The 25,634-nt window shown below is 33.2% G+C and overlaps 1 protein-coding gene across 2 annotated transcripts; it reads left to right on the plus strand.

The window, feature by feature from the left end:
- Nucleotides 1-1,787: 1,787 nt before the first annotated feature.
- On the plus strand, nucleotides 1,788-25,418 carry LOC132726095 (DNA-directed RNA polymerase II subunit RPB2). 2 transcript variants are annotated; one of them, XM_060711363.1, is made up of 25 exons: nucleotides 1,788-1,967; nucleotides 4,298-4,524; nucleotides 8,374-8,486; nucleotides 8,841-9,097; nucleotides 9,767-9,888; nucleotides 10,551-10,715; nucleotides 11,097-11,293; nucleotides 11,567-11,686; nucleotides 12,352-12,538; nucleotides 12,909-13,052; nucleotides 14,289-14,428; nucleotides 15,098-15,209; nucleotides 15,573-15,727; nucleotides 17,479-17,508; nucleotides 18,627-18,825; nucleotides 19,478-19,646; nucleotides 19,935-20,031; nucleotides 20,466-20,560; nucleotides 21,136-21,257; nucleotides 21,765-21,845; nucleotides 22,526-22,663; nucleotides 22,943-23,164; nucleotides 23,792-23,952; nucleotides 24,299-24,494; nucleotides 24,976-25,418. In XM_060711363.1, exons 1-25 carry the CDS (start codon nucleotides 1,949-1,951, stop codon nucleotides 25,063-25,065), a joined length of 3,558 nt encoding a protein of 1,185 aa, XP_060567346.1. In that variant the 5' UTR covers nucleotides 1,788-1,948; the 3' UTR covers nucleotides 25,066-25,418. The 2 variants fall into 2 exon arrangements, with proteins under 2 accessions (XP_060567346.1, XP_060567347.1); XM_060711364.1 differs by lacking the exon at nucleotides 17,479-17,508 and having other exon boundaries at nucleotides 1,789-1,967.
- The last annotated feature ends 216 nt before the right edge of the window (nucleotides 25,419-25,634 follow it).

Here is a 25,634-nt window from a genome sequence, read left to right on the forward strand (position 1 = left end):
AGTGTTTTTACACTTATGCAATAGCCTTTTTATTAAATGGGTCAATTACACACCATCCTGCATTGCGGTTTATGTGGTACAATAATATATTACATTAGTTTTTAAGTTTTTTTCCCATTTGTTGCTAATATGGCAACTAAATTAGCCATCAATGAAACCCAAAGATCAACATCAAAGAAAAATTTGGTTGGTGAGGTGTTTAGTTGAAACTGGCTCGAAGTAGTAAAGTAGTTGTCTTTGAAAGCAAATTTTTGCTGGATCAAGTCAGACATCAAAAATATGTGTACCTTACAATAAAGCGTCACTCTGGTTATTTGAAATAATGACCTAAAGGCATAGCTAAATATAGGGACTGCATCGGATTTATAATCAAGGTGTCACTGCATTAATTTTACAGAATTTTTATGGGGAAACTTCCCTTAATTGGCCCCTGTTTGAAAAGAACCCTCCTCCAAACAATGTAAACTGCAGTATTTTTCATTTGAAAATTTTGTTTTAATATTTGATGTGTTTTTATTTCAATTTCCTTTCTCTCTCCTCCCCCACCCCCCCAAAAAAAACATACATCCATATTTATTTTATGATTTTGAGTGGATTACTGATTTATCTGTGAAAATTATATTTGATATAAATAAGTGGATGGATGGGGGTAATTTACAACAATTGCAATTTAATTAAACTTACAAAAAGTAGCACTGCTAGGTGAGTGAGTATACAGAGTATACAGGGGCAGTGAGTATACAGTATATTGCATCTTTAAAAAGAAATCTCATACTGCCAATAAAACAATCATTAGCAGGGGCACATATCAACATTAGAACAGTGAACAGCTGTCGGCCTGATGATAAAATACAGTTCTTTTGAAATATAATTTTCAAAAACATTACTTACAAGCTTTAATTGTGTTCATGCCGTAGACCTTTTCGTGCTTACTATCAGTGTGCATAGGCACTTGGTTTTAGGATAAAATGAAATTATACGCGGAAAGTCCGAGCGGGGCCGAAGGCCCCGCGAGGGCTGTAGCGCTCTTAGATAACATGTATGACGCGTATCAGTTTAAAGGAAATCAAATTCAAACTATATGAAAATTTCAAAAAAATATATATCCTATACCTAATGGGCTGCGAAAAAATCCTTAGTTAACTGGGCGCCGCCATTTTGAAATTCTTTTGAACGCTTTTAATGAGCGTCTACATAATTCAGACTATTGCAGACGCATGCTTAGTAACACTTCCGGTGAAAGAATGATGTACAAAATCAGAAAATAAACCTGCATTTCATTGATAAGAATTATAGTAACGACTATAAATATAAAAAGTTATTCAAACATATCCTTTTTGATAAATTAGCACATTAAAAATAACGTAAAAACAACAACTGTGATTAGAGATTAACAAAAATGGCGGACGGGATTTTCCAAACGCCGACGCATGCGCAGAGGTCCGGAGTTTTTCGGAATAGGCCGAGCGTTTCCGGTGATAGGTTGAACACCACCAATTTATACGTTTTGTTTATTCAAAAAAGATCTGGTTTACAAGTACACTAAATATGTTATGCTAAAATCATAATTCATAAGAGCTTTCCGCGCCATAGGTAGCACCTAATTTCATATTAGTTTTGTAGAACTCAAATATAATTGAATGTTACAATTTTTTAACGTAGATGATCATGTCTCTTTTCTAAAACCGTCATTTTTCCGATATTGCACAACCAGCACTTGCAGTGCTTTGATTACTTCAGTTTAGCGGAAAGGACCGAAAAGTCGCGATTGCAGCAGATTTATTTCCTTGCTTTCCGCGGGGAAGAGTATTCGCGTCCCAATGGCGGACGCATGAAGTTTGTAGAGAAACCGGCTCTATAAATCCGCTGACATCGAAAATAATTAGCAAACCTGCTTAAGATAACCTAAACTTTTCTCATAATATACACATTCTCCAGCCTTTGCAAGATGTACGGGCAGGATGAAGGTACATTTATTGAAATAATTCGCTATTCCAGCTATAATTTCACAACAAAACAAATAAATCACGTAATTAGGTCAACTCATATTTATGATATAATTTCGTAGTAAACTCATGACATTGGCTTAAGAAGCTTTTATAGTAGATTGAAAATATGCTCTGACAATAATTAAGTCCATTCAAATTATGAAATGAAAAGAATCTCGTATTTTTATTCTTTCTTGTTTCAACTCTGCCAGCTTTGCAACACACATAGTGACATAGTTTTCTTCTTGTATATATGGATTGTTAAGCTGCACATACATCAGACATTACAGATTTTGCTTCAACATTACTGGACACTTTATGGGGCGTCCGTGGCCGAGTGGTTAAGGTCGTTGACTTCAAACCACTTGCCCCTCACCGCTGTGGGTTCGAATCCCAACAGGGACTTTGGATTATTTCATGTGAGGAAGCTATCCATCTAGCTTACGAAACGTCAGTGGTTCTACTCAGGTGTCCGTTTGTGCCTGAAATAATGCACGGAAGGGCACCTCAGAGGTCTTCCTCCACCAATGAAAGCTGGAACGTTGTGATATGACCTATACTGTGTCAATGTGACGTAAAACCTAATCAAAACAAACAAACTAGACACATTCACTAGTATGGCAGGGGTCAGAACCAGCCCCAGACAGCCGTCTGACATTTCAAAAAAGGATTACCTAGTTTTGGTCACAAATGACCCCAGTGTAGGGTCCAGGCACCGTTACAACCCCCTTTGATTTGGGTAAACTACCATTTTAGTTTTTTAGCATATGATTCGTTTTTATAAATATATCCTAAAAGGTCTATTTTCTGCATGTGATTTATATATATCATGTCTAATCATTTTTTATTGTAGCCGTTTTATCTTTGTTGATCTTATAATTTATGTTATAAACAGTCGGTTATAAAAGCTCCTAGAGCTAATGTTGTACTGTTGAAAACTTGCCGACTTGAAATAAAACTTATCTTATCTTATGTGGTCAGATTTTCTTCCCAGGTCTGATACTCATGCCTGTGCACTGTTGATACAGTCTGTGAAATATTAAAGGCACGGGCCAGTGGCATGTAAAATCCCATTCAGGCCTGCAAAAATCAAAAGAGCGTAACTTGCAGGGTTGTCATTAAGAGGCGGCAGGAGGCCAAAATGCCTGTCTCAAATGCATTATGGGCCGCCTCAAAATTAAGAAAACACTCTTTGTTATGCATGATAAAGACAGAAATGACCGCCTCAAATTCAAAACAAACCTTCTTCAAAAAATGTTAATGACAACCCTGCGTAAGCCCTACGGGTGTTTAATACAGAATGTGTTTTCATAACAAAGTTAGTTTCATTTGCAAAATATTTCTGAAATTGTTGTTTAGTTGCTTATACAGGGCATTTTTTGTCAAAATTGTGAAGGGGCCTGGGCCTGTTCATTTTGTGAAAAAAGCGCGATATGTCATAAAATTGTGGAAAAAAAGACATACTACTTGGCATTTCGCGATATTAAAAAACCGGAAACAGTTTATAATTTCTGATCTGTGTAAATCTGCTTCAAGTCAGTACATTAACCCGGAAAAACATGCACAAAAACCATTTAACTTGATTAAAACTATTTGTGTTATTGCAATTGGCATAAATCAAGTTTTTTCCCCGTAAGGTAAAGTATTTCGAAGACAAAGTCCCAACAATTTGTGAAATCTCTTTTGAAATTGTGAATTTTTTTCTGCCACTTTGTGAAAAAAAGTACAATTTTGAATTGTGAAGGGGCCTTATATCGGCCCCAGTTATAAGGAAAAAATGCCCTGTCATACATCAGACATTACAGATTTTGCTTCAAAATTACTGGACACTTACGTTGAATAGTCAACAGAAAAAGAGAATTTTATTGAAAAGTGTCTGACTGATTTTCCGTACATCTGTGCCTAAATAGAACCTTGTTGATGTGAATAAAACATAAAATAAACTGTTGTCTTTATTTTGCACAATACATTTTTTAATGTTTTGGGCATATGATAATCTGTCCTGGCCTTTACTTTTGGCTAGGTTGAAGGCCCAAATGGCCTATTATCTAATAAAGTTATTTTGCAGACTGTTAATAAATGCACTGTGGTGTAGAATACTGGGATCTCTTCTAGTATTGCATTTACAAGATCTATGCAAAATCTACCAATAAATTGTACATTATGGTATCATAAATTAATAAGCATTGGTTCATATTCCATCTCAAAAATAATTTATAAATTAAATATTCTGTCGATTGACATGTTTACGTTTTGTGTTTATGGTGGTATAAAAAGTTAACACTGGTCCTTTTCTTTTACTTTTACAGAAATGTTTGAAGCGGAGGATGATAATGATGAGATCACTGCTGCTCTGTGGCAAGAGGCGTGCTGGATTGTCATCAGTGCATACTTTGATGAGAAAGGTTTAGTTAGACAACAACTTGACTCGTTTGATGAGTTTATTCAGATGTCTGTACAGAGGATTGTTGAAGATACCCCTCAAATTGAACTGATTGCTGAAGCTCAACATAAAGCTGGTGTTGTTGAAACACCTGTAAGTATTGTACCAATAGACATTGTTATTCCACAGAATTTTATGATACATCAGGGGTTTACTTAAGGTTTTTGCTTTCACTTGCCCAAAGGGCAAGTAACTTTTAAAATCTACTTGCCCCCAGGAAAAACAGGTTGCCCGATCTTAATGTGAAGATTTTTAATAATCAAAGCAAAAATTATGGGTAAAAATAAGATTTGTTGCAGATCCTATCAACTTATGCCTCAGATAGTAAAATAGTCCTATTAAATTCCCTACTGTATATGTTTATTGCTAATTCACAATAGTCTAGGGGTCGACACAATTTTGCCAGGGATCCAATAGAAATCCCTGAGATTTAATTTAGAAAAACTCCTAAATGTCAGGGATTATCCTCACATCAAAATAGTAAAATGAAAGTGAAGATTAACAATAGTCATGATCTGTTAAGGCTTATAAAAATTACAGGTAATAATTAGGCCCTATTCCAGGTGCCTTTAAAATATATTCACATTCAGATGCTATCACCTTATTACAACTTTAAAAAGGAAACAGTACATCGATTGTTGAAAATTGTGATAGGATTTAAATGTTTATTGATGATTTCAAACAATGTAAAATATCAAAATATATGTTTGCTTTGTTTGCATTACCAAAAACTAGTTATGTACCTTTCAAATTTATTTCATTTTTAAAAACAACAAGTTGCTCCAAGTCCATGACAGGATGTGTTATACTCAATTTAAATTGATCAGTCTGATTCCTATCCTCCCTGCTTGTATTGAAATTTATTTGAAGTTTTAACATCTGTCACATCAAAGGGACTCACCGCATGCAGTAATCATACAGTTTAGAGCACTGACTGGTTTCAAAGAACTGTCAGACGAAATATACGTCATTTGCTGTATGTTTCACCAAAGGAGATTTTTTCTGTTTTGGTCGTAAATTAGGCATGACCTAGAATGACCTCAGATAACTTATAGTTACACAATATGCTGTGATTTACCAAAAAGGATTTTAAACATTTTATGGATTATTTTATTCTGTTTATTAATAGATCTAGAATATTTTTAAACATTGCTGTAGGGGAGAAAGGAAAATAAATTAACAACAGTTCAAGACTATTGTGATTTTTCGTCAAGATTTGTTGTAAAAATGTTTACTGGTGACGAATTTTAAAAAAATTCTATAGGCCTATTGCAAATTTGACGCCAGTTAGTTAAATTCTGACCGTATGAAGAAAACAATAGCGTACAGGATTCAAAGGAGTAGATTTTTACGGCCCAATGTTTCTGCTTCTTTCTTGAACCTTGCAGTTGTGTCAGTCTTTATTGACATAACTCATCTTGAATTTTTTGATTTTATGCTTTTTTTATTCAGAAAATCAAGATAATTTCTTTGCCGTGGCTTTTTCTTTTAATCGCTGCAAGACTTTTTTTCTTTTAAAAATGGGAAAAACTTTCAGCGCCGCCCGCCATTTTGAAAGGAAAGCAAAATGGAAAAAGTTTTTTTTTACGTAATTTGATTGGTTGATAGGAGTCCAACTACAATCAGAAACAGTTAAAATACACTTGTTTGACTGTAATATGAACGGAAAGAAAAGTATTATCGGCAAAGGATATCAATGCTAATAGAAGGCATAACGAAAATTCACTTGCCCGCCGGGCATTTGCTTTCAAATTTCACTTGCCCGCAGCGATTTCTACCCGACGCGGGCAAGCGGGCGTCCGCTTAAATAAACCCCTGTTTAACATATGATACTTATCCTCACAGACTTCACTCTCTCTGTTTTGGAGAACAGTACCTGTTGGAGAGGAATTGTTTTTTCCTTTCATGGTGAATTTCAAGTAAAAATATTCTTGTTATGTATTTTATTTAAAAAAAAAAAGAAGAAGAAAATTTCAGTAATATATTCAGGAATGGCAAAATTTAATTTTGACTCATTTGTCTGCTTTTATCTGAGGCAATTTCTTTACTTGTCAGTCTTCTTTTCATAAAGTAAATTCTGGAAATATTTTACTTAGGCAACCTAGGAATTACAAACATTTAATTTTGCCAATACTTAACTTATATTGTAAAAGGTCCCCTGCTTTTGGCAAGGTGTAGGCAGGTAAAATTAAAGAAATAATATAAATTTTTGCTGAAACTAGGGGAGAGGATCAGAAACTCTGCGCCAAAGTTCATTAATTCAGGGTTCTGCCTCTTGATTTGAAGAAATCTGTTTTTCCACAGGAGGTGGAATATTTAATCATATACCAAGTTGAGGATATGTTTACAAAATTATATTTAACATGGTATCTCTGAAAATGTTTAAATAATACTATTGTAGTACTAGTAAGTACTAAGGTTTTTTGCTGAGGTTTTATTATGCCCAGCCCCCACTTCGAAGAAGAGGGGGTATATTGCTTTGCACTTGTCGGTCCGTCGGTCCGTAGACCAAATGGTTTCCTAGTCATAACTAAAGAACCCTTAGGCCTAGGAACTTCAAACTTGGTATGGTGATTGGTCATGACCAGTAGATGACCCCTATTGATTTTGGGGTCAAGGGGTCTAAGGTCAAGGTCACATTGACCTTGTAAGCAAAAATGGTTTCCGATCAATAACTAAAGAATGCTTAGGCCTAGGAACTTCAAACTTGGTATGGTGATTGGTCATGATCAGTAGATGACCCCTATTGATTTTGGGCTCAAGGGGTCAAAGGTCAAGGTCACATTGACCTTTTAGGTAAAAACGGTTTCCGATCAATAACTAAAGAATGCTTAGGCCTAGGAACTTCAAACTTGGTATGGTGATTGGTCATGACCAGCAGATGATCCCTATTGATTTTGGGGTTAAGGGGTCAAAGGTTAAGGTCACATTGACCTTGTAAGCAAAAATGGTTTCCGATCAATAACTTGAGAACCCCTTGGCCTAGGGACTTCAAACTTGATATGGTGATTGGTCATGATCAGTAGATGACCCCTATTGATTTTTTGGGTCAAGGGGTCAAAGGTCAAGGTCACATTGACCTCTTAGGTAAAAAAACGGTTTCTGATCAATAACTAAAGAACGCTTAGGCCTAGGACCTTCAAACTTTGTATGATGATTGGTCGTGACCAGCAGATGTCCCCTATTGAAATTTTGGGTCAAGGGGTCAAGGTCAAGGTCACATTGACCTCTTAGAAAAAAAAAAACGGTTTCTGATCAATAACTTAAGAACGCTTAGGCCTAGGAACTTCAAACTTGGTATGGTGATTGGTCATGACCAGCAGATGACCCCTATTGATTTTGGATCAAGGGTACAAAGATCAAGGTCACATTGACCTTGTAGGTAAAAACAGTTTCCAATCAATAACTAAAGAATGCTTAGGCCTAGGAACTTCAAACTTGGTATGATGATTGGTCATGATCAGAAGATGACCCCTATTGATTTTGGGGTCAAGGGGTCAATGTCATATTGACCTCGTACTTAATGACGGTTTCTGACCAATAACTCAACAACTCAAGTTGCCTTGGTTGATATTTTTATATTAAACTAAAAATGCTTTTGGTATACACATTTGAAGGTCTGATGTAATATAACAACTTGGCTGTCATTAATGAGGCCTACATGATTCATAAGATTTATGCATATATTATTTGGTAAGATTTGTAATGACTTAAATTGCTGCACACAACCTATGGGGTCACAATAATTATTACCTTGTGACTAGTCATGACCAGTAGATACTAGATATTAAACCCTTATTTAATTGTTTGTTCACTGGGTCAGAAGTCATGCATAATAACCTGATCACATAACTAATTGGCTGCCGATAGGGGCATACATGTTTTACAAACATATCTTGTTTATACAGTCCCTTAAAAATTATCTCTCTTTTTTTTCTTCAGCCGCAATATTTATTGAAGTTTGAGCAAATTTATTTATCAAAACCAACACATTGGGAAAAAGATGGAAGTCCAAGTCCCATGATGCCAAACGAGGCCAGACTTAGAAATCTCACGTAAGTTACAATATAAATGTACCTTCACTGTAGAATAAAACAATTACATGTATTTCGTGAATAAAAGGGAAAGCCTTAAATAAGTTAGACCAAAATAATAAACATGCTTGTTCTCCTTGATACCCAGTAAAATGCTATTGTAATACAAGACTTCTATTAATTAAGATCCAAAATTTGCATGGTCTTTATTTTTTTATGTCCTCAAAGTCTTCTGTAGACTGTATTATAATGTACATAGAGTCAGTTATTAAAAACAGACTTTTTTGTCTAGGTTTTATTTTTTTTAATTTGTCAGTTTAAGTTTTATCCTACTTTTGCATTCATTGTGAATACTATTTGTTTTCCTTTCTGTAGATATTGTGCCCCTCTGTATGTAGACATTACAAAGACTGTGGTTAAGCCAGATGAGGACCCAGTTGAAACTCAACATCAGAAAACTTTTATAGGAAAGATACCAATTATGTTGCGGTCAACATATTGTCTATTGAGTGGCCTGACTGATCGTGATTTGACTGAGTTGAATGAATGTCCCCTAGATCCAGGGGGATATTTCATAATCAATGGGTCAGAGAAGGTGCTTATAGCACAGGAGAAGATGGCAACAAATACTGGTATGTATCTCACAATTTGATCGTCTCACAGTAGATAGACAAGTTTAAATATTTAGGCTCATATTAAAGAAAGGTATTGTGATCAAAAGTAGCAGGTGCCTGTTATCTCAAGACATAGTATATAATGTATTGTATAGGATTGCCAGACAGTGGTTTCATCCACTGAGAGCCTTTGTTTCAAATTAAAGGATACAAGATGTTTTATTGCAGCATTGTGAGATAATCTTTAAGCCTTTATAACTATCCTTTTAAAGTCTTGGTAGTAATACCTTTTATGAAAAAAAGTTTCAGGCTCAACTTATAATCCCTTGTTGAACAGGCACAGAAATTTATTATTTCACTTACACAAGACATGGCACACATTATTTTTGATCAATCTTTAAAATTACAGTTAAACTTAACAACAAAGTCCACCCATGGGGAAAGTGTAAAAATGGCATTTGTTCAAAGTGACCTTTGTTTGGGGGATATAACCACTATGTTTGATGAGCATTTTTAAACTCCTCTCATATGCACATACTGCTTACTAAAATACAATTCAATTATTTGTATGAAAGATGAAAATACAATACAAAAAATCTTAATATACTAAGTCACCTTTTCATTTCAAAAATGAGTTTCAATAGTGTAAGCAAATACTTATAAATCAATACTTTATCTGTTTTCCAGTGTATGTATTTAGACAGAAGGACTCAAAGTACGCCTTTAAGACAGAGATTCGATCTTGTCTAGAGCATTCTTCAAGACCTACTAGTACACTTTGGGTGAACATGATGGCCAGGGGTGGTCAGGTAAATATACTTGTTATTATTATGAAAGTAGTCAGGATTGTTATGAAAGTTGTTGTTTTTGTAAGAAGAAAAATACCAAGGTATTGTTTTGGCCAATTTTATAGTTTATATTATATCATATTTCTGATTGGAAATCTTTTTTCGCTAATTTTGTTCAACCAATTGCAATCAAGACAGTTTTGCAAAAGGTGGTCTTGTTTTAGTAAAAAAAATTCAATTGCAGAAAGTAAGGCCATGTTCCCAATATAATGAGAAATAAGAAATCCCCTTAAAGATTTCAAAAATGTCTTATCTATTTCAGCATTTGAATTTTGCAGTGAAAATGATCTCTTACTTAATGAATCAGTGGTTGATAATTTTTAACATATTATGTAACTTGCTGTTAAACTTAATACAAATTTCTTTTAAAAGTTGTGAATATTACTTATTCAAATGAACAAAGAAAAAAAAAGTGTTTTGTCTTAGTATATTGAATCGAATTTATTTAGGAGTTGAAATATTATATTTAATCATAAGTGATTACATGAGGGCAGAGAAGGACTTAGAGAAACCATGCATCGCTAACTAATAAGTTGAGATTATTTATTACATGCGACTAGTTTCTATCATAACAATGATCTTCATCAGGAACTTAATCATTACATGTTTAATTATTTTGATAGGGTGCTAAGAAGAGTGCTATTGGTCAGAGAATCATTTCTATCCTACCATATATTAAACAAGAGATCCCGATCATTGTTGTGTTCCGGGCTCTAGGCTTCGTGTCCGACAGAGATATTCTAGAACACATTATATACGACTTTGACGACCCCGAGATGATGGAAATGGTATGTAGCCTAGAACTTTGCCTTGGTTATTTAATCTGAATAAAATCAAAATTTGACATCTTTTTTTATTGTGCGATTTACATTTGTTGCATTTGCATACTGCCTTTCCCTGTTGATCTTATTTTTCATATTTGATATGTTATAACAATTTGCTTTTCTCTAATGATTTAAGTAAAACCGTTTTCTCTAATAATTGGATTGAAACTGGTTCCTCCTCTCATGATTGAAGTAAAATTGATTCCTCTATTGATTTCAGTGATATCCATTGGAATATTAAGCAGGTAACTATTGGTTAATAGCTCAGCAATATTCATGTGAATAATGACAGTAATATTGATATATATAAAAGTGTTGATTGGAATCGTTTTTTATTTTTTTCAGGTAAAACCATCACTTGACGAAGCCTTTGTCATCCAGGAGCAAAATGTTGCCTTAAACTTTATTGGTGCACGTGGTGCTAGGCCTGGTGTCACAAAGGAAAAGCGAATTAAATACGCACGAGAAATCTTACAGAAAGAAATGTTACCTCATGTAGGTGTCAGTGACTTCTGTGAAACTAAGAAAGCTTATTTCTTAGGGTAAGGCTTTTTCTTTTCATATTCAGGGGTCTCATTATGGCCCTGAAACAAGGTCAACTGTTGTATTTAAATAACTGCTTTTGGGATGGTACTTGATATATCTGCTTTCTGTAAGAAATGATATACAATTTAATGCCAGTATATTTCTATAGTCCTGTTCCCTTATTAAACTTATTAAGATTTTGACTATTATTACCCTGAAGATAGGATAAATGTAAATTTTACTAACTTTATTTGATATAACAGGATGATTTATTTTCTATTTTCATACAGGTATATGGTACATAGATTATTACTGGCAGCTCTAGGAAGAAGAGAGGAGGATGACAGAGATCACTATGGTAACAAGAGGTTGGATCTTGCTGGTCCCCTGCTTGCCTTCTTATTTAGAGGGTATGTATGATACTGTACTAGAAGATCTCAGACTGATTATAGATTAGAAACTGTTTTAATAGTTAAGATCATTACCATTTAGTGAAGTATCGAAACAGAAGCTTTGGTGCTTAGTATTGATCTCTTATTCAAATTTTGAAAAGAATGATAAAGCTTACCAAGAATTGTCTTCACTGACCCGATTGAGATTCATCCAACCACTACAGTAGATTCATTACATTTATCAGTTGTTTTGTACATACAGGATATATGCTAGGATTTATACATTTATAAGAGACACTGGTTTGATGAACAGTCCTCTTTTAAAAGCACTTTTATAATTATTTATGTGAATCTAAATTTGTAATATAACAATAAAGAGAGATAGCTCAGCACCTGTGAATTATCCCTTTATATAAAGCACATGCCCTGCTTGGAACCATTAAGGATATGTCAAAGATACTAAATTATAAATACACTACAGACAGTGTGCAGGCTAGTTTGACTTGTCAATACCATAGTTCTTGTCTGATTTTTATATTCAGAAAAGGGTTAGAACTGCCATAGTCTGTTAAAAAACTTGCTACAAAGTTCATTAGAAGTTTTATAGATACATAAAAGTAATTTGAAAATAGTTCTCACGTCATATTATATCTGGTTATTTTCATTCTTTTCTTTTTTTGCAGACTATTCAGAAACCTTACAAAGGAAGTAAGAATGTATGCTCAAAAGTTTATTGATAAAGGTAAAGATTTCAACTTGGATTTGGCCATCAAGACTAGGACTATTACAGATGGTCTCAAGTATTCACTGGCTACAGGCAACTGGGGTGATCAGAAAAAAGCTCATCAGGCTCGAGCTGGTGTCTCGCAGGTAAACAAAAATATGTCAATGTGCTATGCTTCAAAAACATTTGAAATGAAGGAACCTAAACAGTAAATGTAAACATGAGCATTGCATTTAAATTTATACATTATTTGTTTGTTTACCCCTTTGGTAAAGTACAAAGTTGTTGAAAAAAATTATACTTGAAAAAAATGCTATATGATTATCAGCATTTGATGTTTACCTCTTATGTAAATGGAACAATGCATTGAATTAGTTTGATTTAAAAAAGTAATTTTATCAAAGTTTTTCTAAAACTTTGTGTCAGATTTTCATGATGTTGTTTTACATAATCAGTAGAGTTTGTAATGATGTTTATCAAATAAATGTTATGTAAAAATGGTTTTCTTAATGACAGGTGTTGAACAGACTTACATTTGCCTCAACATTGTCACATTTACGACGACTGAATTCACCGATAGGACGTGATGGTAAACTTGCACGTCCTAGACAGCTACACAACACTCACTGGGGTATGATCTGTCCTGCTGAAACACCAGAGGTTTGTTTACTTTGCAGAAAGAGTTTTCTTTTAGTATACTGCTTGATTGTCATAATATTTCAATGTTCATTGATGTCACTCTCTGTAGCAAAGTTGTGATTTTTTTTATTACATAGAGGATATTTGTTTGTTTCAGTGTAAGATCGAAAAATATTGAACCGAGTGAACACCAGATGCAATATTTTTCACGAGTGGCGTAGCCACGATGAGTGAAAATATAATAGCTGGGGTTCACGAGTGAAATATTATTTGATCTTACATGTAAAACAAACAAATTTTCTGTTTATTTCATGATTTTTTAACGATTTTTACACCATTTTACTGATTTTTGCCGCGTAAAGTCATGCTCTTATCTTCATGACGTCATCAAAAAATGACGTCACAATGTTGAAGCAAAATATAATTCCATGATTATTTTTAGATTTTAGATGTTTTTCAGCACAACGTTCGTAAATATTTACGAACTACAGTTATCACGTACATTTTTTATTATGATTGACTACATTTCCGCTGAAAAAAACATTCATTAATGATAAATATTTTGTTTTTACGCCAAATATAGTTCGGCTACTGTGAAATTATATTTGGTAATCATTACTGTGAAATTATCAGAATATAATTAACCGTTATAATTCAGTAATCTACTGCAAAACATGTAATAAAATGTAATATTGATGCAAAAAGTGATATAAGCATAATTTGTATCATATTTTGGAGACATTCTATTGAAAATGTGTCAGAGTTAAATTTTTGTACCCAAAAGTGCACGGTGTGTTAACTGGAGTGCAGGGATTAGTTATCCGCACTCTTGTTACCGCACTGTCTGTCTGTCGAGGATTAACATAGAGCATGCTCATTGATTGGTTACATTCTTCTGAGGTTTACTTATTTTGACAAGGAAAAAGATAATGATAGAAAAAATCATATTCAGATGCACTTACATTGGTTCATATATTCTGGGTTTCATATTGTGACGACATGGAACATGTTTTATTTTTGTCTATGATACAAATGATAAAGAACATCAAAACACTACACTTAGCCTCCAAGTACAAATCAGAAAGCCTCATGTGTCCGTGCTCTTTCTATTTCTAAAAACCACGAAACCTTGAGTTAACATAAGGTAGGAAGCATTCATATATATTTTTTCAATACACTTACTGGATTAAATTTAGAAATCATAATCATGAACAGGGTTGGCATTGACATATATGTATTTCTGATATTTGGTTTTAGGGTGGTGCAGTAGGTCTTGTGAAGAACCTTGCCTTGATGTCATATATTTCTGTAGGATCTCAACCTTCACCTATCCTTGAGTTCTTGGAGGAATGGAGCATGGAAAACCTTGAGGAGGTAGCCCCATCCTCCATCGCAGAGTAAGCTTTATGATTTCATTATTGGCCTTAACAAGATTTGTTCCTTCCATGTTTACAATACAATATATTACAGTATGTATAAAATGCAAACAGGATTGAGAAGAAAGCTTAAATTTATATGGAACTCTCACCTGGAAAGAACATTTCAACATATTTTAGTAATAAAGTGTAATAAATTCTGTAATAACAGTTCATTGTCCCTGCATTTAATTCATAACATAAATTGACAAGAAGATAATAAATAACTACACTTAAGAAAGTAAATGATTGTAAAGACCATGTCCTATGTCTTCAGTATAATGTCATATTCTGAATAATGTCATAGGAAAATTGACATAAATAGGTAGAAAAAGAGGAAAAGAAAGTAAAGTAGTCATTGTGGTATAATGAGATTTTTAGGTCCTGAGTAAGAGACCTACAAGAATTAAAGCCGTTTTTGCCCTAAACATTTTTGATAATGTCTCATAACTGCAAATGGATAAATTTTGTAAGGTATGTTTAAATAAAGTTGTTGTAACATTAAGTAGAGATACTAAAAAGGCATGCCTGATTTAGATTATTGCTTTTTGCACTATAAATTCAAAGTTAATCCAGCTTTATTATAATTTTATAACATGTAAAATGTTCCAAGAATTCAAACAATGACTAATAATTTTATTTATTATCTAGTGCCACCAAGATTTTTGTGAATGGTTGTTGGGTTGGTATCCATAGAGATGCAGAACAGCTGATGACAACATTGAGGAAATTGAGAAGAGAAATGGACATCATTGTCTCTGAGGTACAGCTTTATATTTGATCTCTTCCATGCTGACCATGTTTGCTGACTTCGATGTCATTTTGGTGGAATTATGATCTTTATCTAGTTAGAAATATTGCCTACAGAATTAAAAAGATTCTTTTTTCAAATTAACAAAGGAGTGGTAAATTTAGAGCATGGATTTAGTCCTGCATGTTCTGTTATGTACAGACGTATCTGAAAGTATGCATTGGGATAGAAAGTAAAGCTCTAAGGTTGCATTATCTTCAAATGACATTTGAGTTTAAGAATTTAACACTTTTATGGACATTGTTTCAAAAACTTTTTTTATTTTTAAGAAGTTGAATACTGTTGATATCACTGTCACAATGGTTATATTTCCAGGTATCAATGATCCGAGATATAAGAGACAGGGAGATTCGTATATATACTGATGCTGGTAGAATCTGTCGTCCATTATTGATTGTAGAAAATCAGAAATTACTCCTGAAACAAAGTCATATCAAACAGCTGAAACAGCGGGAATATAACAACTACAGGTAAATTAAAACATTATATTAACCATTTTAATGCTAGTGGTGAATTAACAGACCATTTAATACCAGAACTAAGCTAACCTGGATATTTATACCCCCGCACAACAAAGTTGTAAGGGGGGTATACTGGAATCATGTTGTCCGGCTGTCCGGCCGTCCGTCGGTTTCTTCTTGTCCGCCCAATAACTTAAGATTCCTTTGACCCACAGTCTTCATATTTGGCATGGAGGTTAGTCATGATTAGTAGATGACCCCTATTGATTTTGTGGTCACCAGCTCAAAGGTCAAGGTCACAGGGGCCTTGACTTCAAAAAGCTTGTCCGCCCAATAACTTAAGATTCCTTTGACCCACAGTCTTCATATTTGGCATGGAGGTTAGTCATGATTAGTAGATGACCTCTATTGATTTTGAGGTCACCAGGTCAAAGGTCAAGGTCACAGGGGCCTTGACTTCAAAAAGCTTGTCCGCCCGATAACTTAAGATTCCTTTGACCCACAGTCTTCATATTTGGCATGGAGGTTAGTCGTGATTAGTAGATGACCCCTATTGATTTTGAGGTCTCACCAGGTCAAAGGTCAAGGTCACAGGGGCCTTGACTTCAAAAAGCTTGTCCGCCCAATAACTTCAGATTCCTTTGACCCACAGTCTTCATATTTGGCATGGAGGTTAGTCATGATTAGTAGATGACTCCTATTGATTTTGAGGTCACCAGGTCAAAGGTCAAGGTCACAGGGGCCTTGACTTCAAAAAGCTTGTCCGCCCAATAACTTAAGATTCCTCTGACCCACAGTCTTCATATTTGGCATGGAGGTTAGTCATGATTAGTAGATGACCCCTATTGATTTTGAGGTCACCGGGTCAAAGGTCAAGGTCACAGGGGCCTAGACTTCAAAAAGCTTGTCCGCCCAATAACTTAAGATTCCTATGACCCACAGTCTTCATATTTGACATGGAGGTTAGTCATGATTAGTAAATGATCCGTATTGATTTTGAGGTCAAAGGTCAAGGTCACAGGACCTTGTCAAAATAAAGCTTTTCCCTTCAATTGCTTCAGAATGCCTGTCCAGAGTGTATTGATTTTGACATTTTCACATTTGAAGCATGTAGAATACATAACTTAGCAATGCATTGGCTAAGTAACCTCAGATTTGGCAGGGAGGTTGTCCTTGAGTTCTAAATGGCCACTGTTGATTCTGACAAAGTGGTATGCGGGGGTATTCACGCCATGATAGTGGCAGTTCTAGTTTTTTTATGTAGCCCTGTTTTATTCTTTTTGATGCTTTTGATATTAAAACCTTCATTCAAATATTTGACTACTGATTACAGAACTAGGGTTTTAGGTCAGAAAGTGGCACAAAATGTACATAGTCAAATGAAAATATAGAGCACAGGAAAAGTAGTTTTATGACCTTGAAGCCAGACCTTACACAACTGTCTGCTTAAGTTTAGCAGTTTATTATCAAATTTTATGTTGGACAGTTCTAAATTTAATGCAAGTAAAAATCAGTTCAGTTTTACTTATTTCTTATGAAGACAAAATATGTTGGTAAAATAAATGTAGTAAAATTTGTTTTTAGAGTAATCTCCTATTTTAAAATAATCCTGTTATTGTAAAATGATTTGGGTGAAAAATCACCAAAAAAAATTTCAAATCTTAAAATTGACACTATAAATTTATACCAAACTTACTGTTTTATAACTGTATTAGTAGAGATAAATTCTGATAGTTTAATTGCCTGATTGTCTTCATTAGTTTACCTGGGGATTATATAGATCCTATGTGGTATATATGTTCATGATTTTTGTTTTTCAAGTTCATTTCACATTTCTTACAATTTTGAGTTCTTTTGAATTGTTTAACAAATTTGTTTTAAATTTGTTCATGTTTTATGACAGTCAAACTTTGTTAATATCGAGGATTATATCAAACTTATTGATTTTAATTGATTTAATTGAAAAAGATTGTTTTTCACATTTTATTGTCCAGAATGTTATCATACATGTGTCAAGTTAAAGTGACATTATGCCTATCCAACGGTAAAAGTGAGTGAACAGATAAAAGTCTAAATATGTTTTTAACTTACTTTACATGAATGATTAGTAACTCGCATGGTCTTAGGACATTTCTCTAAATATCCATTGGAATTTATATGTAACATTTAATTTATAAAAAAGAGTGGGGCAGTCTTTTTATATTTTGGTCAGTCAGTCTCTTCAGCTCAATTTGACATTGAAAAAATGAACATAATATATGTCACTTTAAATTGAAGCAAACATTAATTAGGGGCGTCATGGTGAGCACTGTATTTATAAATCTAATTATGCTATAGTAGTTAACTTAATTAAAATTTTAGAGATTAAATAGAATTAATTGAAGTTTGACTCTCAGAATGATTTTCATTGTTGCTCAATAACTTGATTCTAGATTTCTTTCATGTTAATGATTTGTCTCAATATATGAAAAAGTATGAGCTATTGACCAATATTTTGTAATGATTAGTCTAGTTGGTGAAATATTTACTTATTTGTTATTTTTATATTGGTACAAACATTTGTTTTTATTGATTGATTTAATCTTGAGTTTCTTAAAGTAACAAAGTATAAAATTAAATTGAAATGTCATTTTGACAATATTGAATAAATGAACTAAGTTTACAAAACTCCACTGATTACTATTTAGACTTGTTTCTATTAAACTTATAACAAGTACCCAATGATCTTTATAACTTGACTGACATATATGTGGCATTAAATAAATTATAATTTTTTACCACAGGTATGATTTTAACAACAATATTTTATGATTTTAACAACAGTATTTTTTCTAAAGGTGAATTGGGACTATATTTGGCTGTGAAATTGTCTGAAAAACAAAATCTGATTTTGATTTAATGTATATAGTTGGCAGGATCTGGTAGCCAGTGGTGTTGTGGAGTATATTGACCCGCTAGAGGAAGAATGTGTCATGTTAGCCATGTCACCTGACATTCTCATGGAGAAGGAGACACATTATTGTTCTACATACACTCATTGTGAAATCCATCCAGCCATGATCCTCGGAGTGTGTGCATCCATTATTCCATTCCCAGATCATAACCAGGTATATAACTTTATATTTTGCAGACACTAAATTTCTCTACGTCAATGTGATAATGCTTTAAAAGTTTGGTAATGTACTATTCATCATAATGAAAATATTACTTATATGATAAGTGTTACAGTATCTCTATTAAAGGCCCAGTATGCTTCATTATTACTATCATTTTAATTTCTCAAAAACTTTTGATTTTGGTATCTTGTTACAGTTTCCAAAAAATACCCATTTGTAATACACATGAAATATCTTATGCTTCTTTTGCTCTGTTGGCAATTAGTATAAATAGTGAATGAAGTGAAAATACAAAATACTTATTTTTTTACATTTTGCTACCTTTACAACACATTACTGCACATTTAGCGCTTCTTTCTTCAGTTTTTAAAGCATCTAACATGCTCTTAATCCATTATTAGAACATTATTAAACAGATGTTTGACATTTCTAAAGAATTAAAAAGATAAGGATTTCTGAAGCATAATGTGCCTTTAAAGTCTGATAAGCAAAGTAAGCTTGCTGTGTGCTCAGTAATTTCTTTATAAACACATAAATGATGAAGCATGTATTCTTTCATTGTTCATTGATGTCTTAGTGATTTAAATAGCACAAGCTTTTTGTGATTGATATTTTGTTCAACATTTTATCATTATATTTTCAGTCCCCACGTAACACCTACCAATCTGCTATGGGTAAGCAAGCTATGGGAGTATATATTACAAACTTTCATGTGCGTATGGATACACTAGCTCACGGACTACTTTATCCTCAGAAACCACTTGTAACTACACGTTCCATGGAATACCTGCGCTTTAGAGAATTACCTGCAGGTAAATAGTGCTAAGTACTTATTAAAAAAATCCTACTCGGCATCTTTCTTTATGTGGGTTTTTCTTTCCGCATTTACTAATTACCTATAGTAGTGTTTATACTTGAAATGCATGTTAATTATAAGTGTCATCTGTGAGGAAAAAAATGTGAGGTCTTGAATTGGTACGCTTCAGATAAAAATGCCACATTAACAAAAAAATTTTCCTTATTATAGATTAATTTAGATTCAAATTAAGATTATAAAAATAAACAATATAAATATGTTTCTATCCTTTACACTATTTCAGGTATTAACTCAATTGTGGCTATTTCTACATACACGGGATATAACCAGGAAGATTCTGTCATCCTGAACCAGTCTGCTGTGGAGAGAGGTTACTTCAGGTAAGTTCAAAATAATTTATGTGAAGAATTTTGATGTCACTTACCAAAAAACACTGGCTGGTACACTCATTACTTATTAGTTGCATTGTAACATTATTAAAATCTTGTGTTTAACAAAGAAGATGTATAACAAAAAATGAGGTTCAGGTGATACACACATGATGTTGTTTTAGTTCCCATCTTAATGTACAAAACGCAGATTTTTGAAAGCATATTTGACCTTTATTTCTCATTACTAAACAATAAGAGCAAATTAATTGCGAAGCTTTTCATTAGTGCCTGAAATGACAGTTCTTATTTGTTTTACACAGAAACAGAGAATTATATATTTTATAATACAGATATTTAGGAGATGAGGAGACATTTTGCATAGAAGTTGCTTACTTATATAATGTTTTTATTATTTAAATTTATTATTATATTTTTCGTAATAGGTCATTTTTCTTCCGAGCATATAAAGATTCCGAATCTAAGAAAGGTCTAGACCAGGAGGAAATCTTTGAGAAGCCTACTCGAGAAACTGTACAAGGTATGTTCAGCTTACGTGTTTCCATTGTCTAAATGATATTTATTTTTAGCTTAGCTATTCAAAGTATAGAGAGAGAGCTATTGTAGCACCCTGGCATCAGTGTTGGCATTATACTTTGGGTAAGTTTTTGTATGCAAGTTGATATCTCCAAAACTACTGAAGGGAATGAATTGAAACATCACACACTTACTTGAGAGTGTTATATCTGGTCACTGGCCAAAGCCCATTACTTGTAACAGGGATTTTGACAGAGTTATGGGCCTTTTTGAACTGAGAAAATTCTACATTATCCAGGCTCTTGTTTCACTATCAAGCACTGAGGATACTTACAGCTCTTATTATTTGTGTTTTGTTGTTGTTAACCATGATTTTACATTATCGTATCATTTACAACAAAATTATTTCCAAAACTTAGCCAAAATTGAGGCTTTCTATACACCACCCATTCCTTAAATGAAAGAAAGTTATTAATCTGTTCTGTTTGCTTTCTTTATGACAAAGTGGAAGTTTGGGAATATTTTCTGTCTTACTTTGCATTATATACAATGTCATGACTACTGAATGTATGTTTACAGGGATGAGACCAGCTATATATGACAAATTAGACGAGGACGGTATAATAGCCCCTGGTGTTAGAGTGTCTGGTGATGATGTACTGATTGGGAAAACTCTCTCATTACCTGCCAATGATGATGAGGTTAATATTTTATTCTTTACATTGAACATTATATAGTATCTTTGAAGTATATGCATTACTTGAGGGTTATAATGTGAACTTAACTGAAGCAATAGATATAAATAAGCCCATTATGACATCTATATAAAATGTGCAATGTGATAACATGATGTGTACTCCAGTTAACCTTTTGAAGTTACTAATCTATGCTGCTTAAACAGAGAGCCAGACCAGCCTAATCTTCTTATCTGTACTGTCTGACTAGATACTACTGGTTTAGTTTTAGTGTTATAGGATTAAAGTTATCAATAGATAAGAAACAAATTAAATCACAGTATTTTATGAGCAAAAGTTTTTTGTTTTTGTTTTTTCACAATAAAAATTACTTCCCATTTTACTTCCTGTATTATTATGGACCTAATAAGCAACAACATTGATTTTCATTCATATTTGTTTAACATTATTATATTAGTTTCTCTATTACAATTGTCTACTCTTTTTTATATGGGAAAAATATGTATTTTTTAGTTGGAAGGTACTGCTAAGAAATTCACTAAGAGAGATGCAAGTGTGTTTATGAGAAGAAGTGAGACAGGTATCATTGATCAGGTAACTAACACCACTTTCTTTATAGTTATAAAACTTGTGATTCTCAGAGATTTGTTGTCAGTCATCATTTGATCACGTCATTGAAGTTTTGCATAATTATAGTGTTTAATATATATTACACATATTTAAAGTGTTGAAATTTAAATAATAACCCCTCATCAGGTAAACAGTAGTGGTTATATCGCACCCTTTCCATTAATATTGAATCAAACATCCTCTCCTCAGGTAAATAGTAGCGGTTATATCAGATCATTTTCATTAATATAAATTAAAAACAAGCCACTTGGCTAGCCAATCAAGTGGCACATTATAAAAGACTGAAGTGTGCCCCATAAATTGAGGCTGCTCAGATAAAGACATCTTTGAAATTATTATTGGATAGTTCCTATGTGATATTTAGGACAAGACTAACTGACACACAAAATATTCAGGACTTAGCTTATCTTCATAATAATACCAAATAATTTAATTGTTACCAAAACATTGCATTGGAAACAATTGTTAGAATGATAACAAAGAAGTATATTGGTACCAAAATCATGTAATGATGTCAATTAAGTTGATGCTAAAGTTATGCAGTTATTACCAAAGAATTACATTGCTGCCGGTTTGTTCATTTATGTTAAGGATTGCATTGATACCAAGGCATTAATTAAATAATTTCAATTTGTTTGTAACAGGTGATGGTAACAATTAACCAGGAAGGATATAAATTTTGTAAGATCCGAGTAAGAACTGTCAAGACCCCTCAGATTGGTGACAAATTTGCTAGTCGTCATGGACAGAAAGGAACATGTGGAATCACTTACAGACAAGAGGTATGATTTATACATAGGAACATTTCTAATATGTCTGATAAAAAAAGGAACAGCTTGTAAAATAACAGTTAAATATTTCCAGTTTCGAGTTTTCCTTTATTGAGCAATTCACAGCTGATAAAAGAAGAAGTATTCCATAAATTAATGTTACAAAAGGTATTTTATCTGCATAAACCTAAACATTCCATCACCATCAAAGTAACTCTTAATCTTTCAATGTAAACAGTTAAAAAAATGGAATACAAATTTATAAATGAATGCTGTATGTAATGTTTACAGGACATGCCATTTACATGTGAAGGAATCACTCCAGACATTATCATTAATCCTCACGCTATTCCCAGTAGAATGACAATTGGCCATTTAATCGAGTGCCTACAAGGCAAAGTGGCTGCCAACAAAGGTGAGATAGGGGACGCTACACCCTTCAATGATTCTGTCAACGTACAGAAAGTCTCAGATCTACTTCATCAGTATGGCTATCAACAGAGAGGAAATGAGGTCAGTAATTGCTTTATTTGCCACTGCTTTGTTTCATTGTTTTCTATAGTTTTTTTTTTTAGAATTGTTGGAAAGGGTACAGATCTGTGCAATTGAGATATATTTGATTATAGTGAAATCAGGTGAATTAAGCCAAAATATTGAAAACAATATTGGAAAAAGAAAAAAATCAAACCCAGAAATTGTTGGTGATTTGTAATCAGTGTGACCTATCTTAAAAGAAAAGAAGGAAAAAAGCACTGAATTCATATACTAAATGTCATGATTGGATGATAAGATAAATGTGTTAACTCTTGTTTATATAGTAAAAATTGTCCTTTTTGGGTTACATTAAGTATTGATATATTATATAGCCATAAAAAAACAGTACAGGTGTTGAATCAGGTAACCATTAAAGTAACATTGGCAAACAGGAGATTGTTGATTCTATCAAGGTGTCTGAATTTGTGCTTTCAAAATAAAAGATAGTCGTAGGGGTCTCACTTCACATGAAAAAGCTGGAAAGTCTCTTTATAACCTTCAGTCCTTCACACAATAAGAATGACCTACAAAATAACAAAGAAGTGTTTTTTTGTTGTTTTTTCATTTATATACATTTTGTAATATAATTCTCACTTTTTCATACAGGTTTTATACAATGGATTTACTGGAAGAAAATTGAATGCACAGGTGTTTCTTGGACCTACATACTATCAGCGTCTGAAACATATGGTGGATGACAAGATCCACTCTAGAGCTAGAGGACCACTTCAGATACTCAATAGGCAACCTATGGAGGGTAGAGCTAGGTATATTTACTTTGATATCATTACCTTGATTAGTATAGTAGTATTTGCTAGCTACCTGAGGTTGTATTATTTCAATAAAGGAGAGAGAAAGGACTGAATGGATTATTGAGTACAAAACCTGTTGAAAATTACAGTTTGAATGATGTGTTATTTCTTTTAACATCATACTTTCTTCGGGAGTCTTCCCCATTCTTTCAAATATCTTGAAAGAGGTGCTTTACAAAGTATTAAATATTTACAGATCTCCAGTTCTTCATTTAACATAAGTAAGGGACTATGGATGTCAAGTATCATATTTACAACTCCAAACTTATAAATTAAACATAATCTATTGTACATTATTTAGGGATGGTGGATTACGTTTTGGAGAAATGGAACGTGACTGTCAGATAGCTCATGGTGCTGCACAATTCCTTCGGGAGAGATTGTTCGAGGCTTCAGATCCATACAGAGTTCATCTCTGTAATATTTGTGGTCTCATTGCCATAGCCAACCTCAGAAACCAAACGTTCGAGTGCAGAGGTTGTAAAAATAAAACACAGGTCAGTATGATTTAATATGTTAAATTTTGCATTCAGCCATAGGCATGATTTATTTGTCGATTGTCATATTTATTCCCTTCATAAGGTTGCTTTTCCAGCTAAGTAGGGAAAGGAATAAGTCAGTGTGCATCTTATTTGAGAGTTCAAACCCTAGACTTATGTAGATGAAAATTTACCCTTTGCTGTTTTAAATGATAATGGAGAATTAAATGATTTATGTGGAGGACTTGGCAGACACTTGCAACCAGTACAGAAGTCTATAGAGACACTTGTGAAGGAAATAAGAGATGTACAATCTTTTAAACCCAATCAAACAAATTTTTCAAATGGCAATAAATCATTTATAGTTAGATATCATTTTAAAACTAAGATTCATCCTTTTTGATAACATATTTGATTTTCATCTTTAATCATGACATTGATTTGTACATCCTACAAATTAAGAATAGATTTAAATTGAATGTTTGCGTTTTCATTTCAGATATCTCAAATACGTATCCCATATGCGTGCAAGTTGCTATTCCAAGAACTTATGTCAATGAGTATAGCACCTAGAATCATGGTGACCTGAGCTGACCTGGCAGCGTACAAGTTGTGAAAATAAATATGTGCCACATACAATCTGATTACACTGAATGATTCATAGTAAACTGGGATCATTTCATCTGACATCAGTGACCTTGACAGGTTTCCTAATGTAATGACAGCTGCCGTTGTGTTGAAATCAACGTAATCAATAATTGATATACAGTTTAGTGCATGTAATAATAAGTAAGACACTTGTATATAGTCATATTGTACTATTGTCTAAGTCACATTGTGGGAAAAGTTGGTTTTAAATGAAAGAATGTTTAGTTTGTTGTGACATTCTGAGGAAAGAAATACGTTTTGGAGTTAGTATGAGGAGACAATCGTGTGCAATTGGTGCAATTGAAAAAAAAAAAGGATTTGAAGTTTTGAATACTTAACTACCATGGTTGGTTTCAAAAACATTTGATATAAGAATTTTTTTGCTAGTAGAAGTTCTCGATTAAGAGCAGTTATTATTTCCACAAGTGTTTTTTTGCACATATAAATGATATTCCATTACATGTGTGCATTAATATCGGACAAAGTGGAGAAAATTGAGAATTACATCAA

The sequence above is a fragment of the Ruditapes philippinarum genome, unplaced genomic scaffold, assembly GCF_026571515.1.
Source record: "Ruditapes philippinarum isolate M1 unplaced genomic scaffold, ASM2657151v2 ctg2592_1_1_1_1, whole genome shotgun sequence".
Classification (NCBI taxonomy): Eukaryota; Metazoa; Mollusca; class Bivalvia; order Venerida; family Veneridae; genus Ruditapes; species Ruditapes philippinarum.

Excerpts from the sequence above, each read along its gene's own strand:
- LOC132726095 (XM_060711363.1), top strand. Across the intron at positions 8,487-8,840 it reads GCCAGACTTAGAAATCTCAC|ATATTGTGCCCCTCTGTATG; the intron begins GTAAGTTACAAT and ends TCCTTTCTGTAG. Across the intron at positions 21,258-21,764 it reads TACCTGCCAATGATGATGAG|TTGGAAGGTACTGCTAAGAA; the intron begins GTTAATATTTTA and ends TGTATTTTTTAG.